General features: G+C 35.2%; 1 protein-coding gene across 2 annotated transcripts; it reads right to left on the bottom strand.

Moving 5' to 3' along the window:
* Window positions 1-609: 609 nt before the first annotated feature.
* LOC110623628 (probable helicase MAGATAMA 3) lies at window positions 610-19,543 on the bottom strand. 2 transcript variants are annotated; one of them, XM_021768628.2, is made up of 21 exons: window positions 19,436-19,543; window positions 18,930-19,043; window positions 18,646-18,814; window positions 18,390-18,523; window positions 17,780-17,989; window positions 15,959-16,150; window positions 14,624-14,659; window positions 12,481-12,566; window positions 12,280-12,330; window positions 11,385-11,496; window positions 11,204-11,309; window positions 9,263-9,360; window positions 8,687-8,791; window positions 8,520-8,612; window positions 7,941-7,994; window positions 7,340-7,398; window positions 7,163-7,247; window positions 2,113-2,481; window positions 1,719-1,841; window positions 1,537-1,623; window positions 610-1,366 (listed from the first exon to the last, which is right to left on the bottom strand). In XM_021768628.2, exons 2-21 carry the CDS (start codon window positions 19,029-19,031, stop codon window positions 1,163-1,165), a joined length of 2,475 nt encoding a protein of 824 aa, XP_021624320.1. In that variant the 5' UTR covers window positions 19,032-19,043; window positions 19,436-19,543; the 3' UTR covers window positions 610-1,162. The 2 variants fall into 2 exon arrangements, with proteins under 2 accessions (XP_021624320.1, XP_021624321.1); XM_021768629.2 differs by having other exon boundaries at window positions 15,959-16,033.
* Window positions 19,544-19,886: the final 343 nt, after the last annotated feature.

Here is a 19,886-nt window from a genome sequence, read left to right as displayed (position 1 = left end):
GTTAATTTTCAGGTCTTTTAGTCAATAATCGGCGATAATCATTAATGTAAGACCAAAAGCAGTGATAGTAGATCAGCCGAAAAAATTAAAGGAGATAGAAAGCCACTTGATCAAGAATCAAATCCACAGAAAATTGTCATTAGTCGTCAGAAGTTCCAAAACCTACCATACATAGCCCCGCTTCCTCCTTACGAGCTCATTTGCGTCAACAGCTCGTATACCCATTTTCTGTTCAGGCGACCCGAACTAGACCTCGTGTTTATTTTTAAAAACTCAAATGCAACTATTTTTTTTTTATCGAAATTTGTCTTAAATTAAAAATTTCATACTATATCATGAATTTTTAATGATGTTAATAGAAAAAAAGGTGTAATTATTACAAGGCATATTCTTTAAGTTCACTTAAAAACTGAAGTTTGATAGAATATAACAAAAATATAATTAATATATATATAAATTTTAATAATATTTACTATTTCATATCATTATATCCCAATAACGTGCATGATAAAACGTGTATTTAATGAATAAAGCATTCAAATACTTATAAAAATTAAAAAAGAAGAAAAAAAAACCTCAAATTGTGCTAAAACAAGAATATACCATGGTGAAACTGAAAAGAAATTTTGCCTCGATCAATAACTTCAGTTTAGTAGTAATAAAATCGATTTCCAAAATTATAAAATTTTGGGTTTAAATAGGAACAATTGTATAAAATAAATAATAAATTATGCCTTAACATGAAGTAAACTTTCTTTAAAAATATAATTACATGTAATATTGATCAAAGCCCTTCTTTTTAGGGAATGATAAAAGACTATCAATATAGTGCATCTTTTACCTTTTTTTCTCCCCGTTTAACCGAGAAGCTTGCGGGAACCTGACGTGGTGGGATCACATGAGGAGGTAGCTCTTCGTTCCACCTCAAGAAGCTTCTCAACAGTTTGCATAGACAACAAACAACGATTTGTCTAGCCATCCCGTGTAATAACTAGATAAGCAATATATTCAAGCATCTAATCTGCTTCTTTTCCCCGCTGCAAAACTTGCACACACCAGCTTTCTCAGCATCTCGTTTTCTCCTTCGCTTTAATCGTTACTTTCAGATCGGCTTAAAACTAACAATGTACATGGTGAAATAATTCAGTAGTTGCTAGCAAACTTAGTCATCTTCAGCACCGTTGAACCCTTCATCCATGTCATCGCCTTCATGGTTATCTGCTTGCCCTTGATCGGCATCTTCTACATTACCAGGCATCACAGTATCATCATCGAGATCTTGATCAGGCCCTCCTGGCAAGTTATCAGTAACCTTCATAGATTCAAGATTTGAGTCACTGAAAAACGTAGTGTAAGGCTTGGAGACCTACAAGACGAGGTATGTTAGTTGGAACCAGAGGCAGAAGTGATTGCTTGCAGAAACATCTTAAAATTAAGGAACTGTTAGAAAAAGTAAGAGTAACACGGCCGTAAACAAGATTAATTACTGCAAGAGATGGAATAAAAAGGGGGAATTTGTGAACCAAAAACTTTCACCTTGAATAAAAGATCTCTCTTTTCAGCACTTCCCACCAGGTTGTTCCAATGCTCGTCACTCCTCAGAGTTGATGCAGACCCCACTACCTAAATGAAACAACAAATGGTCAGTTTCCTTAACGAATGTGATTTATTGACACATGTAATGAGAAAGCTTTTCTAATTTATATAATAATACATACCAGGACAGTAGATTTTGCTCGGGTAATACCGACGTTCATTCTTCGAGCATCAGAGACAAACCCAATACTTCTCTCCTTATTGGACCTAACACATGAGAATATTGCTACGTCCTTTTCTCGACCCTGGCAAGTGAAAGTATTTCAATGTAGAAGTTGGTAATTACAAGATAAATTTTGAAACTATATCTTCCATATAAAAAACTGGGTTTAACACAAGAAACTACTGGTGCAAGCAACTTTGATCTATGACCAGGCAGTTATTGGTCACATCTCTTTTTGCAGAGATGTGGCCAATACCATATCTAAAATAAATTTCCCTTCTATATGTCATTAAAATATATAACACAGACAAACCAAATTAATCAATAAATTAAGGAACAAGAAAGCAAGTTACCTGGAAACCATCAACAGTTTGTATATCAACAAACTTTCGGGATTCCTGCCCAAAAGTATCTCGGAATCGGTCTTGAAAAAGCTTGACTTGGTATCTATAGGGAGATATAATCGCAAGCTGTGAACTTGACCTAAGCTCTGGATACATAGTCACCAATTTATGATACAAGAGGAGCACAAACTCAACCTCATCAGTGTTGACCCAGGACCCACTTCCAGAGGGCTGCGATTCTTTTCCTTCATGTATATCAAAGAAGCAAAAAGGGCTGAAGCAGCGATACTTGTGCCAGTCACGTTCTGTCTTGCTCAAAATATCATCTGCATCCTGCAGTGCCTCAGAATAGAATTCTCTTGAAGGGAAGTTCCTAATCTGTTTTCAAAGGGAAAAAAAAAACAAAAAATATTAGACAAACTATACTAAAATATAAGACAATTCACTATGCTGTATTGAAAATTGTGTCAAAGGTTGGGTTCACTTTATAAAGGCCCAGAATCTCTAACATGGTTTGAGAACTGGGAATGGCATACCAAGTGCAAATAACATGGAGTGTCGAATTGTCTAGACAAAGTCACATCCGCACATGTGCAGAATTGTTGTACAGAGAAAACAAGAGTTCAAAGTTCTGAAGAGAGATGGATGCAATAATAGTACATTATATAACTGAAGAATTTTGAAAAAATTTAGAGAATTTTTATATTTCACTCTTAATCTTTACAATTGGTCTATATGACTATTTATACACAAAGAATTATATCTAAAAAGGAAACAAATAATCAAATAATAATTACAGAGATAATTAAAGATTCTAATCAAATCAAATCAAATCATATCTCTAGAATCAGTTAGGATAAGTAAATTAGTCAACACTCCCCCTCAAGTTGGTGCAAAGATGTCGCACGTGCCCAACTTGCAAATCAAATTATGGTAAATCTTGTTGTTGAGCCCTTTAGTAAATACATCCACAAGTTGCCCAGTAAAAGTCACATGAACTAAGCTCAAGACACCATCTGTTAATTTTTCTTTAATGAAGTGCCGATCAATTTTAATGTGCTTCGTCCGGTTATGTTGGACTAGATTTTGTGCTATACTTAAAACTGCTTTATTGTCACAAAACAAAATTATCTTGTCTCTCTCGAGCAACCTCAACTCCTCCAATAACTTCTGTAACCATAAGAGTTCACACACGCTCTGTATTCTGCTTCAACACTTGACCGAGCAACAACACTTTGTTTTTTGCTTCTCCAGGTGACAAGGTTCCCTCTCACAACTGTGCAGTAGCCAGAAGTGGATCTCCTGTCATCGAGAGATCCTGCCCAATCTGCATCTGTAAAAGCTTCAACTTGGAGATGATTATGTTTGGAGTAAAGAAACCCTTTCCTTGGCGTAGATTTTAGGTATCTTAAGATGCGAAGTACAACCTGCATATGAGTCTTGCGAGGGTCATGCATGAATTGACTGACTAAGCTAACAGCATAGGCTATATTCGGTCGAGTGTGTGAGAGATAAATTAACCTTCCTACCAATCTCTGGTATCTTCCAATATCCACAGACTCATCAGTTCCTGCTTCCAGCTTGTGATTACTTTCAATGGGAGATTCTGCTGGTTTACACCCCATCATACTAGTTTCTTCCAAAAGATCTAGAATGTACTTTCTTTGAGAGATGGAAATTCCTTTTTCTGATCTAGCCACCTCGATACCTAGGAAATATTGCAGTTTTCCTAGATCTTTGATTTCAAATTCCTAAGCCAACAACCTCTTTAGTTGAGCCATTTGCTCTTTTTCATTGTCTGTTACCACTATATCATCATCATAAATAATAAGAAGGGTGATCTTACTCTTGTGATGTTTGATAAACGGAGTGTTATCAGCATTACTTTGTTGGTAACCAAAGGACATCATGGCTCTGCTAAACCTGTCAAACCAAGCTCTGGGAGATTGTTTTAGCCCATACAAAGTCTCTTTTAACCTACACATTTTTCCTTGTGTCTTCTCATCAACGAACCCAGGAGGAATTTCCATGAACACTTCTTCCTTTAAATCTCCATGGAAAAAAGTATTCTTCACATCAAACTGTTGCAAGTCCCAATCCAAGTTGACTGCGCAGGATAACAAAACTCTGAATAAGTTCATTTTTGTAACTGGGGCAAATGTCTCTTGGTAATCCACTCCATAGGTTTGGGTGAATCCTTTAACAACCAATCTGGTCTTAAACCGTTCAATTGTGTCATCAGCTTTGTGTTTCACTGTGAACACCCATTTACAGCCAACGAGTTTCTTCCCAAGTAGGAGAGTGACAAGCTCCCAGGTTTCATTTTTAGCCAATGCTTTCATCTCTTCAATCATTACTTCCTTCCATTTAGGATCTGCAATAGCTTTCTTCCAATCCTGTGGAATAGACACAGAGGAAATAGACAATGCAAAGGCTCTATAAGAAGAAGACAAAGATTCATAAGAAACAAAGTTAGAAATAGAGTGTTTAGTACAAGGTCTGACTCCTTTTCTTTGTGCAATTGGTTTATCTAAGTTATTGGAGCATTCAAGAGTTGTGGGTAACTCACCAAAAGAAGATTCTTGACTGGGTAACTCACCAGAAGAAGATTCTTGACTCTGAGTAGACTGCATGATGGCTTTTTCTGTCTTGTCTCTCCTCGAATGCCTTCTCAAATCTGGCTTGTCCAAACGACCAATTCTCTCTCCCTGATTGGACATACATCTCCCCCCTGTCTACTAGAACTCAAATTTTCTAGTTGAACCATATCATTCAAAATCACAGAATTCAGGATCACCTCTTCTTGCTCATTATTCTCCCCCTTGAGTGGGTGGTACTGAAGTAGGGTTCAGTTTCTCGAAAGGTAACATACATACTGACTAAGTATTTCCTAGAGGGAGGATGATAACACTTGTATCCCTTCTGTATTGGAGAATATCCAACAAACACACATTTAAAAGCCTTGGGATCCAATTTCCCTGTTGTTCTAGTATGGACAAAGCAAACACACCAAAATACTTTTGGTGGAACAACGTATGAATTCTTCCCTTGTAGAACCGCCAAAGGACTCATAAAGTCAAGGGTCTTGAGAGGCATTCTATTGATAAGATAAGTAGATGCAAGGATTGCATCTCCCCAATATGCTTTGGGTAGGTTCATGGTGAACATAAGAGGTCGAGCTACCTCCAATAGATGTCTATTTTTCCTCTCAGCAATGCCATTTTGACACTAGTATAAGGACAACTAGTCTGGTGTACTATCCCATTACTCTCCAAATAAGCAGAAAAACTACTATCCATGTATTCTCTTCCATTGTCAGTTCTCAAAATTTTCACCTTAGTATCAAATTGAGTACAAACCATCTTATAAAAGGATTGAAAACAAGAAAAGACATCACTTTTAGCTTTAATCAAATAAACCCAAGCCATTCGAGTGCAACAATCAATAAAGGTAACAAACCATCGATTACTAGACAAGGAGACAGTTTGAGTAGGCCCCCAAACATCAGAATGAATAGTTGCAAAAGAAATTTGACTTTTATTATGACTCAAAGGACATGACGTTCTAGTGTGTTTAACATACTCACAAGCATCACAAAATAGAGAATCAAATTGAGTTCTAGCAAACAAATTAGGATAAAGTTTTTCTGAGGCAAAAAATGATGAATGTCCTAACCGTCTGTGCCACTGTATTATTCCCTGATTGACATTTTTATTTTCTCCAAAACAGGCTTAAGATATTGAAGAACTTGAATCACTCTCCAACATATATAAGCCATCATGCAACCTACCATTGTCAATCCTCTTTCCTGTGTGAAGATCCTGAATAACACAATGATCAGGAAATAATTCAATTTTACAATTAAGGGCATTGGTGATAGCACTGACAGATAAAAAGTTGACAGGAAAGTGGGGAACATGAAGGACAAATGATAATTTAATGTTGGATTTGCAAATAACACAACCTGTTCCAGATATGGGAGTAAAAGAGCCATCAGCAATTCTGACATTATCTTTGGTTAGAGAAGGAAAATAATTGAGAAAGCCTTTAGAAGAGCCTGTCATGTGTCTATTCGCACCAGAATCGATAATCCATGGAATATTATTAAGAGAGGAAGCATTATCTGACTTTACAAAGTTAGATGTGGCACCGGAGGACGAGTAATCAGAGTTAGGAATTGAGACCCTTTTACCTTTTGCCATGGTAAAGATTTATGAACCGTGAAAGAATAGGAGGTATCCAAGGTTGTACACACAAGAGAGCCCAATCGATTCACCAAAAGACCGGATAGCGGCATGGGAAGGTCGAAAAGATGGTTAGAATCGTCGCCGGAGTGATCGGAGCAGCGAAGTAGTGTCAGGCGATTGGTCATGTGCCGGGACGCGATGGGTCACGCTCAAGTGCGGGCTTTTCCAGCGTCGGAGTTGGGCGATCGACCGGCGACAGTCTTGATGCCGGCAGTGAGAGGAGGAAAAACTCCTATATGGGTTAGTACCAAAAAATGTAGATCTAAGGTTTTGAAATCCTAAAGAGGAAAAAATTGAATTTGGACCCTAAAATCAGGAAAAAACTCTGATACCATGAAGAATTTGGGAAAATTTAGAGAATTCTTGTATTTCACTCTTAATCTTTACAATTGGTCTATATGACTATTTATACACAAAGAATTATATCTAAACAGGAAGTAAATAATCAAATAATATTTACAGAGGTAATTAAGAATCCTAATCAAATCAAATCAAATCATATCCCTATAATTAGTTAGGTTTAGCAAATTAGTCAACAATAACTTACTGTTAAGACTTAACATCAGTTGTGAACAAGGTCAAAATAAAAGGAAGTGCAAGTACTTAAAAGGTAATGCTCACAATCCTACAACATTAAACCCAGAACTATTCATACAGGTCCTTCCATTTGACCTAGAACTTAGGCACAACGTACCAACCAACATTTAGTTGTCAGTAATTCTTTCATATGATCATAATAATCAAAATTGATATATTGCAACTGTTATATTACACAACCTTTCAAGATAAATTATTGAAGTTTCTCATCTGACCTCAGGATGCATTCGATACTGCATCTTCAGCATATTGACTGGATAACCAGCTCTCTGAAGCCTCTCAAACAAACTTGTGCCATAACTTCAACGCGCGAAGAGAGAGAGAATGAAACCAAATCAGTAAACTGATATAATAATAATAAAGAAAAAAGAAATAGAAACATAATGCATTACCCAAGCTTCCCAGCAACAGGAGAAATTACAGTGGCAGGGAGTTGAACTGGATCACCAACCTATAACAATATTAAAAAGGATTAGCTGCAGAATCAATTGTTAACATATATAAACATTCCCAACAAAGAGGCGAACATGCAGACAAAAGCACAGATTTGACAGCTTGCACATGCACTCATTTATTTTGTTTACAAGAATCTTGGGAATAATTCCTACTCATAAAGCTCTTAATTGCTACTTGTTAGGAACAATTTTAGTAGTTAGTGCGTAATAAAATCACACTGTTTTTTGGCTAGTAGTCTAGTTAGTCACAGACCAGTTAGAATGGTTGAATGAGTATAAAAGACTATTCTTTCCGTTGTTTTTATCTTCTCTCAAATCCTTTCTTTCTCAATTGCCAAACACTCAAAGGTAGGTCTCAATAACTCAGGGCCTAACACTGCCATCATAAAGAAGCAACACAAGGAAGAAACAATTGTGAGAAATGCATAACTGACATTAACAGCAGAAACCAACAGTGTTTATAAAGTATCGTCAATGACCAGGAAGAATAATTAAAGGAAGTGCAATAATGCAAGTGACAGCATCAGAGACATATTACCAGAAAAACTTGTTTGCATCCATTGGCCAAAGGAACAAGAATTGCTGGTTCCACCTGTTTAAAAGAAAGAAAAAAAAGAAAAGAGCTACGGTTAACAATTCTCATTTAGCAATGTTTTCTTCCTCAAACACAAACTTAACATCCAGTCTTGTACTACTTGCACACATGAAATTTGTATTCATATCTTGTTAAAAAAGCTCCAGCATAACAAGGAATTCTAAGACAAATTACCAACTTTTACAACTAACACAAATTAATCTCAAGTCAGCCCATATTCATAGATGAAAAAATGGAATCACAGAGTTTAACAAAGATTTATAAATCAAAATTAAAATAAAATTCAGGCAATCATTTCACCTTTTCAAAGAACAAAACGTTTACTTTTTCCTTTTCTTTTTTTTTAAAAAAAAGAAGGCTATGGTTAAGATGTTTTATTTTTCTTTATCTGCCTATGTTGATTTCACTTTTAATTATTTTATCTCCATATACAGCAGAAGCCTCCACGTATTATATATAATCTAGGTCAAAACATCAATGGCAAATGGATTAACCAGAATGCAAGAGGATGTAGACACTTACAGCTTGGGCAGCTTCATCTATAATAACCACGTCGAAACCATGATTCAGTTTACTAAAAAGTGCTGAACCACTGAAACTGAGTGTGGAGCAGACCTGCCAACATAAAAGTTACAGTGAAACCATAAGATGTTGGACTTCACTTTCAATATGAAGTTAAATTTACATACAATTACAGCTTCTTCCAGAATAGCATTGCGAATACTATCAGTATCGCCTCCTGCAGCTCCATGCTTCTGTCTATCAGCACCTGACTCATCTTGTTTTTGTTTCACCTGCAAAGGAATTATGTGTTAACATGTAATGGATGATGAGCTGTTCTGCAGAATAATAAGGCCATTGATCAATCAACAGCAATTAGAAAATTCCCCGTAATTTGACGATAAGAGCCGTTATGCTACTTGCTGTGCCATGTCTTTTGTTCTTTTACAAATCTGAAAAGTTTATGGTTTTGCTTTTGCAATACATGTCAGATACTATTGAAGTATTGATAACTGTCCGAGACAAAGCAGCTCTTCATGACTTCCCCTCTTTTTTCCATGAGGAGCATGAAGTAGCTGCAAGAAACTTTAAAGCTTGGGTCAACAGGAAACCCTAATATCCACTTTCAGATGCGAAGTTCTTTCACAACCACATTAACAAAGGCATCTGTGTGATTATAAGATCACACGTCAATTAATCATTGCAACAAGAACAATAGCCAGTGCAAAATTCAGCCTGTTTTATTATTGTTGCCAGAAACATACAAGGTAATCCATGCAGACTGACTGGACAGAATGATGAGCTTTGAGACCAATTCGCACAATTTTTGGATTATATGTATGGACGTTTTCATCGCGGAGACCTGCCAAAAAAAACAAAATATTGTTCTTGAGACTATGTCAGGGTGATAGTCACTTGTGGGAAACAGCCACTAGGAAAACAATTTCAAAATTTAGGACACAACTTAGCAAAGCTTCTTGCATGCCAAATAAGTTTTTAACTCCTGTTATTAATGAATAGAGAATATGATTTGCTAAACATACTGGTTTTATGATTTTCCAATGCAACAATAACAAGTGAAGTCTTTAGCCTTTGATTTAACCCCAGTGGTGGTAAAAGGTATATCCAAAATGTGCATGCATTTGTGTGTATTAGTGATGGATTCGACTTTCAAGTGAACTGTCATGATACCAGTTACTTATGAAATGCACAGTAAAAGGTGCTATATGAGTTAGAAACCTAAATTACTATTTTCAGTTGATGCTAAAATGCTATCATTTGATGTTGACAATACAGATGATGAATCATGTATAGTTCTTCCTTGAGCACTTCTAAGTGAAGTGCCACTCTCAAGACATGAACAACATATTTGTGCATCATGGTCCTACCATAATCTCTTTCTGAATTGCTCTCTCAGTGTTTTTCTATGTTCTGGTAGACCAACTGATTTGTCAGATGGTTAGGAACAATTTCTGCTAATAAAACTAGAAAGATCTGAGTAAGGCAAAAATATGATTATACATTTGCATTGATTTAGTGTATTTGGTTGAAAAGCAAGGACTTTTAAGAATCAATCAATCAAATTGAGCATCTGCACTTCTCATAAAATAAAACTGTAGCCTTGGCTTCATATTGGATTACTTCTTTTGGAAATGCTGAATGCTGTGTTCAGTGTGATTGAGAGGTTTTACACATTTAATTGTTTGCTTGCTTGTCTATGTCGTTTCCTTTAGAGGACTCCACAGCCCCTAATCCTAGCAATTCTCTTCCTCTCCCTATTTAATAAACTTAACCTTTGATTAGTCCATATAACAAAATAACAACTAAAATTCAATCCCAATGCATTGTGTACCATCCCTATGTTTTCTTTAAGACACAAATCATCTCATACTTTTACATACACTTAAGAAAAACTATTTTTGGACTTAAATTTAAGAAGTGTGGTTATAATGTTACATGAACGTAAAATACACTCCAAGTTATGGGAAGACCTTCACAGCAGCTGTAGGACAAGCTATATTGCCTATGCGATGTTATGGATATTTTTTATATTTTAAGAAACTCAAACACTGCAATTAGAATGAGAATTTCTTTATGGATGTCTAAGAAACAGATGTTCCCAAGGAGATGAAACTGATAAAGGAGAAAAGTTGATGGAAGTTCACAACATCCTATTTCTATATCCAGGCACATAAGGAAACAAATAAGGTACAGGATGGACCAGCAGGATATAGGTTTATTTATCTTTCTGTTTATTGAGGGAGAGAAAGGAAATTATAGGTAAAATGTTAGAAGATTATAGGAAGCAACAACATGCTTTTAAGAAAAAAAAAAAATCCGCCTGGACTGAGCTTATGACATTCACTGAAATCCAACACCAATTTAACATGCAAGATCATGAAAGAAATAAGTACTATATTATTTTTGAACCTGAACACAAGACATAATCCAAGATCCTAGATAGACTCATCTAGAGAACTAGTGTATCTAAGTAGAGACTTCCCCAGTTCCCGTAGAACTTAAACTCCCTATTATAATTATAACTAGAGACTTCCCCTACACTTAAACTCCCTATTTGATAATAACAACCATAGTTACTTACTATGTATAGAAAATTGAATTCCAATGTGCATTATATCACATAATGATAAGGTTGAGCAAAAATAATGAGGATGCAAAGATTAGTGCATGCAAGAAACTTGTACCAGTTCTAAGAAGCCGCAGCACAATCTCATCAAGTGCAGAGTTTGATGGAGCACATACCAATACACGTACACGATATTTACGACTAGAAGCAACAACTTCAGGTTTCTGAAGAAAGTTAAATTTGCAGTTAGGAGATATGATTCCCCAAGAATGTAGTCAGATGAGTAAATTATAACTTACCAAGTCATTTCCAGTAGTAGGAAAATAACCATCATCACCATCTTTGGGCATGATTATATCTCTGGGATTACTACAGCTCAACCATGGAGATGCTTGTGCCCAATGATTGTACCTGCCAGTTATCAATTTTGCAGCTCAATACAGAATCAAAAGGTCGCTGTGTCTGTTGTACCATCATAGATTCCAAGACTCAATGCTCATAATATTTATCCAAAAAGAAAAAGGGTTTCATCATAGGAGCAGATTTAATACAGTTTTCTATAATATGGATGAAGGTACAGATGTTTATCACAAATGTTGGACATTAGAGGACATCAAAGTATATATTATAAATGGGATATGAATTCCATTGATTGTAATTTTTTATGATTACATATACAAGGCTTTATGATTGTAGTGCTTTTGTATATTTAAATTTCGAACATTGAGAATTAAGATACAGATCTCTTTGAGGGAAGTAGCAATAGAAGGATCTAAAGGAATTACTCCCAAGACTCCTAGTTTCACACTCACAAACACTTGAACCACTTGGTAAAGTTGAAGCAGAACCACTCTTGAACATGGTACTTCAGCCAAACTGACAATTAAAGTTTATCTAAAATTTGTTATCAATCATTACCACCTCTCAATCTCATCACTAATACCAATAGCTAAAGGCAGATCCCAGTAATTAATGGTCAAAGAAACAGTTCCCAGAGATATAACAAAATGGAATCAACCCAGTACCAGCGTGATACTTGTCATGCCACTATATATAAAGGCCCAAAGAAGTGGAAATTCACATGAACATCAATTGCAGCAGGAAAACCTTAAGCTATAGCAATCATGAATTACATAATTATGCAAGTGTATAACAGCCATTCAAGAGAGACATGATAATGAAACCAACACTTACTTCTCATGAATTGGCATTTCGGGCCCACATTTGAACTCACGCAGTGAACCCCTGCATAGAATAAAACAAGTTAGCTGAAGTTTAAATGTGATGTACATGCCATTTTGCATTGCTCAAAACAAGAGCAAGCACTTGAAAACTATGTATGACAGCAACAGCGTTAAAGGATCAAAAGGAAATAGAAAGCTGCAAAATCATTACTTTGTTTGTACTCTTGCTGGAGCAGCGTGCAAAATTGCACTAAGAAGTGCAAGGATGGTTTGTGTCTTCCCTGTCCCAGGGGGACCCTGTGAAAAGTCCAAATGATTAATTCTCATACTTCAGTATGCATTAATAGATAATGACTCGTACATCAAGAAAACTTCTTTAATGTCAAATGTCAATGGGGAACATAATTTTTCAACAAGGGAGTCAATCTAAGGAGCTCTCTATAGATGACCTGGGTTTTTAATTTACTAGCTTCAACCACATAACAAAAAATGGAAAAGAACAAAAAGATACTAATTGCTACGATACATTCCTTGTGTTTTATTCATCAATTATGTTATCAATTCCCACTTTTCAAAACATAAAATGCAATGATGTTTTTTCCATCACATTTATATTTGTGCAATTCAGCAATTGCGCCTCTCTTTTTTCCAGGGAGGGAGTGTAGGAAAGAATTTCTAACATTTGAAGGTCCCCTTAAGGAAATAGGACATTATGTATTGCTGTTCTTTTATAACAGCTAAAGGAAGTTGGAAATCCCTAGTCTAGAAAGATGAAATAATTTCAATATCATGTCAGACAATTTATTCTATCCTATCCATATTTACAAGACATAACCCATATTTAGTATTTACATCCCCTGTCCTCTATTTAGATTGGGTTCTAAATTTTAGAATTGAATCACCTATTACCCTTTTCTCTATGCCTTGTTGATATCTGTCAATGTGTATGCACAATTTGGTGTTTTTGATCATGTTCATGCATTTGATGGTGAAAACTTCAAAAGGGAATTCATGTACTTGTATCATAAATCCGAGTCACCTAGCATTTGGTCAAAATAAATGAAATAAGTTGCAAATTTTTTTAACTATTTTGGTTCGAAAATCTGAAACAATTCAGTTCTCATATTTCATTTTGTTTGATTGGGTTTGGGTCCTTGGCACAATGGTGAAATTGCCACATTGTGACCAAAATGCAATTGATTCAAGTCGTGAAAACCAACTCTAGAGAAAAAGCAAGTGGAAGGCTAAATATGATGACAATCCTCCCATGACTCTTGAAAAGCAAGGAAGCCGTATACATTGTGGATCTTCTATATCCATTGCATGCCAGAAGAAAGAAGCAGCAAGATCAGTGTAGTTCCCTCAATTAGGTTAGGCTTGATGTTTAGTTGAATTGATTTCAGGAGATAGATGCCCTTTCTCTCATTCTTAGAATGTCCATTTGAACCATAAATTGCACCAGTTTGCACTTTTGAACACACTTGATGCCCAAATCAGGGGGATGAATCATAACTGCTTCCTTTGCCTAATTTCAAGCAAGCAACAACAGACTTTATCTCTACACACAAGTATTTTGGTTTGTTTTGCCAAGTGCACCATAAAATGACAGCTAGAAGCACGAATTTTCTCCTCAGTTATGTTAAGCCATAACTAGAACATACATATTGTGTCTATGGCATGAATGGTAGAGATTTCTACACACACACACAAAAAAAGAAACACACGAGTAAGAGATTGATTAATCTGCAACCCAGAAGATATGTGGTAAATTTTTTATTAGACATTGAAGCAGGATTTCATGTAGTCAATCAAGCAATCAATCAGAGACTATATCACATTAACATGGGACACAATCAAAAGTAATCACTGTCTGCAGGTCAGATTTGTTTACACAGATGTCAATGGCCCACTCACCAAAAAGAGTACCATATGGAAGCTTCACTTAAAAACGTACACAAATCAAATAGATAATCTTTGAAAAACGCCAAGAATAAGTTTTTCCACTTTTTTGACTCAGTAGCCTGTGATAACCAACACTCCCAGGTCCTTTTTTTTTTTTTGAGAATTACTAACACTCAGTTTCAAACAGATAGCTTATATACATGCCCATGACCTATTGCATTGTATCTGCTAGTGATACTTCATGCATTTTAAAGTGCTCATGCAACTTGGATTAAAGCAAAAACTTAACAAAAATGGTCCACATGTTGGTAAATATGAACAACAATGTTTTGCAAGGAGATCATAAAATTGTTTTTCTTTTTTTTTTTTTTTTTTTTTGGGGGGGGGGGGGAGGGGGGTTTGGAATTCAAAAACATATATATATATATAGAGAGAGTAGAAGTAAATAAAACCTGTATCAAGACAAAGGTTTTACGTGATAAGCCAGCCTGCAAACAGAAAATGTAACATCAAATTCATAGAATACAAAGCAAAAAAATAGGCCAAAAAAGGCTCCCTAAGGAAAACTAAAATAAGATGAGTTTCCTCTATAAGTAATGTTCCACTTTTCCACTATACTTATTGTTAATATAATGTACCAATGAAACCTAAATTTGTCCAAAAAAGTTGTTTTAGACCACTTTATTATTTAAGCATTAAAATTTGACTATAGAAAAATAAAATTTGAAACTGAAAAGTAAGAATTGTCATTTTACCACAATTTGTTTCCATTACTTGAACCATGCTGTTTTACTTTAAAAAAATAAGAATAAAAAATTCCTACTACATAATGATGTAGCATTAACATTTTGGATCTTTCCTCTAGTAACTTCTCAATTAGAAAGCTGATAATATAATTTTAAGTGTTACAAAGTGAAAAAGAGGTTGATATCAGTATTATTAAAGACTACAAGTAGCAACCTTGAATAATTAACTTTTGGAACATTTGCATACTTTAAAACTATCAACTGGTGAAAAGTTGGATGATGGCTTTGTTGAAAATAGTTCCATAGCGACAACGTAATGCAAATAGCACAGCTTAAAGGGGATCTCAGAAAACAAGTTGTGGAAATACAATTGCTGGAAGTGATAAAGCTATTGCAAGTGAATGAATTAGCTGCTCAAGCTATCTCTAACAAGTCTCCTGAAGGACTATATTTAAGTTATCTTATGAACGTCCTTCTTTACGCACAAATCAACATGCAGTTGACCCTATATCAAGGTCTCAATCACCCAAACTTCCAAGGTTCCAGGTTAAGCCCAGTAAGCATGCCAAGCTTAAAAGAAAACTAAATGAGCCAATCTCTAAAAGGTTCATCTGAGAGAGTTTTGAGTAGATCTGCCATCCTTATTTTGCTTACACTACATCAAAGAAAAATTTGACACCCTTGTATTACCAATTGGGCAATCAATGAGACCACTGATAAAGAATAGACTAACATTTCTCATATTGATGTTATTTTGAATGCAATGGCTGATCCTACTATATTTCAAATGTAGATATGGGGAGTTGAGAATATCAAATTAAGCCTTCAGATGAATGGAGGACTGCTTTAAAGAATCAGAGTGCCTTCTCTAAGAGTCATGCCATTCAGACTTTAGAGTTTCAAACACACCAAACACCCTAAAGCGATTTATGGACTAAGTACTAAACCTTTTATTGGCTATTCCCTGGTTTATTTTGACAATACCCTCATACATATGGCGCAAAAATAATGATCATGTTTGACAAGTTCAGGAAAACTTACATCTACAGCCTCCAGTTGTGACCTGTTAAGGTTTCCTCCGAAATATTCACGCAGAGGTCCAGAAACTTTCCAGGCCTGGTCTCCAGAACCAGAACTTTTATCAGTAGCCTTTAGTATTAAATCCTTGAAAGGAAGAGAGCTAATTGATCGCAGAGCAAAATATTCACGAGAAATAGTTGATAAGCTGCAAATCTACGCAAATATAACATTAGTTAGAGGCCCACCTAATCAATTATGGTACCAAATAAACACAAAGCAAGTTTATAATTCCATGCTTTGTTGAGAAATGACATTGATGTTATAACTAAAATTGTTTTTACAAATGTTATCCATCAGTCGTCGAACAATCTTAATAGCCATAATCAAGTGATATCCAAAATTTAGTTTGACCTAAACCATGTCACCTATTGTTTGAACAGTAATAAAATGTAAACCTCCATGTTTACCCTTTATAGTCCCGAACCAACAACCTCAAAGCTATTATAATAAAAGAAAAACTCCTATCAAATCTTTTCTGAAACTAAAGCAATAAACTCAACTTGAAGATGTGGGAAAATTGCTTCCAGGTGTAGGCTATATACTACACCATGTAGAGAAAGGTCTCAGTCCCCTTCTTAAGGATGCTTTCACTTGAGGAAAAAAAATATATAACAGAAAAGGCAATGGTGAGGGACAACCTTGCTCTTCAAAGAAATTTTGGCTGACCAACAATAGACTGGCGAGAGCTCATTCAAATTTGAAGTACCAAATCATATAAAGTGATTGTAGAAGAGGTAAAGCAATCTGCTAACTAGTGTTTTTAAAGTGGGTAAGTTATAAAAAAACTAATGCTTTTTAGGGTTTGGACTTAAGAATGGAAGGGAATTTAAACTTGGTAAATTAAATTGGCATTGAATATCATAGGGAATCTTAATGGTTGTGGTGTAGGCCAGGTTGAGTGATCTGTTTACTTGTGTTTCTGGTGGGTAAATCTTGAAGTAATTCAAGGATTAAAGTTTAAAAATGAAATTCTTGGGTTGCAAATTAAATTCTGATCTCAATGTCATTAAGGGAAAATTAATGGTTGTTTGGTAGCCGGAATGACAGCGCTTGCTGGAGTTTCCAGGCAGCACTTAAAATTGAGCTTAGATTTTGTTTGAGAAGTTCAATTGATAAAGATTGAGTTGGACAAATTACATGGAAATTAAACTAGGAAAATGATGGCGGCAGTCTCACAAATGAACCTAGGAGGAAGAAAAAGAATTTGTTAAATCTTCAACATTCAGAGGCATTGATAACACAGCAAGGTCATCCTAGCAGCACACATGTCTCTTGTTATCTCTACTCCACTGGTTACAAGAAAAAAAAAAAAATCAATTTCAAATAAAACTCTTACATACGTTTTGTGTAAAAGGTTCATCTTCATTAACATTTTTTTCTATATTCTACTCGGTTCTTTTTCATCTTACATTTCCCCTCCTACCAACTAGAATCTAGAAATGTATGTCGCTAGACTCTGAGAAACAGAGAAAGTATTGGGAACAAGGCTAAAACAAAAACTTATCTTTCTTTTCTTTTTTTCTTTTTCATTTAAATCAGGTTTGTTGGTCAGGCTTTTTCTTTTTTGGCTTTTTAGGTAAACATTTCTACTAAAATCCAAATAAAAACTACTTGAAACAAACATATGCACATTGAACTCGATAACCATCTATCTTTTTGTTTCAGCATAGCCAGATCTCAACAAATAATTAAGATCCAATCCACATGACTAATGTAAGAGAAAACATTTTCATACGAAATGGCACAACCAGCCAGCATATTTGGCTTTTAATATGTGTTTACCTTTAGACAAAACAAGGGCTTTTCCTCTGGCTTCAAAGGAGAAGTCATGAAACGCCGCATGTTTAAAAGCCTTCGCCGAGGTTCAAGGTTGTCTGCATTTAAATACAGAACCTCTCCATCTAAGAACATTCTAAGTCTGAGAAGATTCTGCTGGCGGTGTTCCACCAAAGCAAATGCATGAGTCTCAGGGAGTTTTTGAACATCTTTAATCTGTAGAAAGCAACAACCTCTTTATAGTAATGAGTGAAACTAAAAAAATCGCAACATAAATTAAATAAACAAAAAGTCATTCAAAAGTGAGAAATTCGGGGGGGGGGGGGGGGGGGAAGACAGAGAGATAGGAACACGCATCAAATGCATTGCACTTTAAGTGTCTGTTACCAGGAGCATACTGGGAAAAAAAACATTAAAAAAATAAAGAAAAGAAAGACAGAGTACCACTTTGAAATAATATTAATTATAAAAGAATATCAGCAATACATAGAGAAAACTGAATTATCAACCAAAGTATGACAACTTTTGAAGGTCAAAAACTTGTGAGAAAAAAATTAAAAATAAATCACAGATAATAATGTTTTGGAATGATGTTCATTGATCCCGCTTAAATTACCTGCTCTCTCGAAAGCAGCAAAAGATCATTTTGTGATATTTTCTCACCCTCATCATCTGCATATGTAACTGCAGGCAACAGGAACCCCTCTGCCTCGTTGTATTCCACTACCAATCTCATTACCCATTCATTCACTGAAATACACATATACAAAGAGTCATAACAGGCATAAAAGACTAGTCTCTAAGATTCCTTAATATTTATGTAAATGAGTTACTTTTTCAAGTTTAGTAAAAATAAGAAGAAGGAGAAGAACCTTCTTCATCATCTTTTTTCTGAATAATCTGAGCCTTAACTTCTTCAAATAAAAGGGGCTCAAAAGTTGCAAGGTAGTCATCAACGTCTTTGTATGTGTTCTTCACTTCTCTTAAACCTGAAGTAGCAGATTCGTTGCCCTTTTTTCTTCTCTCTTTCTGCTTCTCTTTCTGATTTCATAAAAAAAAAAAAAGAAAGAAAGAAAGAAAGGGGAAAAAAGATCAAAACTTTTATATCAATTGCATAAACATGAATATCAACAAGAGCAAGAAATATATGAGTTACATCAGCCTCCCTGAGGAGTGCAAAATAGTCCCAACCAAGTACAATTTTGCAGAATCTAATAAATGAAGCTTCTTCAAGAAGCTTGTCTTTGTCCACTGCCATCTCAGCCTCCTCCTATAGACACATAGAGAGTATAATTGTCAAAAGGGAAAGGTACATTGTAACATAATGCACCAGGAATGCACCTGAGAATGTGAGAGAAAATAGATACGAGTAGCAAAAAGCTAGAAAAATTACGTGATACAGCATTAACATGCACCAAAATAAAAGAGAACTCAAGCAAACACAATAAGTTCACCATAACAAAATCCACATGAACAGTTTATCTCAATTCAATTCCTAAAACAGAAAATAGATATCAGCTGAAGCAATAGATAAATTTTTAAAAAAAAAAAGGTAAGGAGTATGCAAAATCAGATTATTAAGCAGATAATGAAGAAGAAATACGCATACGAAATAAAGGACAATAAACCAGCTAGGGCGGAGGAGAGGAAGAAAGAACTGACCTGTTACGCTGCAAGCGCCGGAGACTGGAGTTCCAATTCAACTGTTTCTGATGCAAGGGGTTTTGCAATTCCAATCAGGGTTTAAAAAGTAAGTTACCGTACCGTATTTGGTACGGGTACGGATCGAGTAAACCCGATTCGTGAATTTATAAGCTTAATTACGTTTTCATCCTCGAACTTTTACATCTAATTACAATGAGGACGAAATTAATGAAAATTACGTTTTCAACCAAGAGCTAAAGTCTATGGAGGGATATGCATTTTGCCAACCCACCAGCAACGTGTCGGGTATTAATTAGATGTTTTATTAAATGAGTTTGAGTAATATACCATTGAATTTTATTTATGTTCTGTTTATAATTTTTTTATTAATTAAGGTCTGCAATTTATTTATTCGATATAATTATTGAATTTGTTTAAATATAAAAAAATATAGTTGATGTTTTATATA

Source organism: Manihot esculenta, chromosome 9 (genome assembly GCF_001659605.2).
Source record: "Manihot esculenta cultivar AM560-2 chromosome 9, M.esculenta_v8, whole genome shotgun sequence".
NCBI lineage: Eukaryota > Viridiplantae > Streptophyta > Magnoliopsida > Malpighiales > Euphorbiaceae > Manihot > Manihot esculenta.
Note: the sequence above shows the minus strand (reverse complement) of the source record. Positions and strands in the feature narration are given on the sequence as shown.

Excerpts from the sequence above, each read along its gene's own strand:
- LOC110623628 (XM_021768628.2), bottom strand. The coding sequence starts at position 19,031 with ATGGCAGTGGACAAAGACAAGCTTCTTGAAGAAGCTTCATTTATTAGA. Across the intron at positions 12,567-14,623 it reads AAACCTTTGTCTTGATACAG|GGTCCCCCTGGGACAGGGAA; the intron begins GTTTTATTTACT and ends GACTTTTCACAG. Across the intron at positions 7,399-7,940 it reads GATGCAAACAAGTTTTTCTG|GTTGGTGATCCAGTTCAACT; the intron begins GTAATATGTCTC and ends ATATTGTTATAG.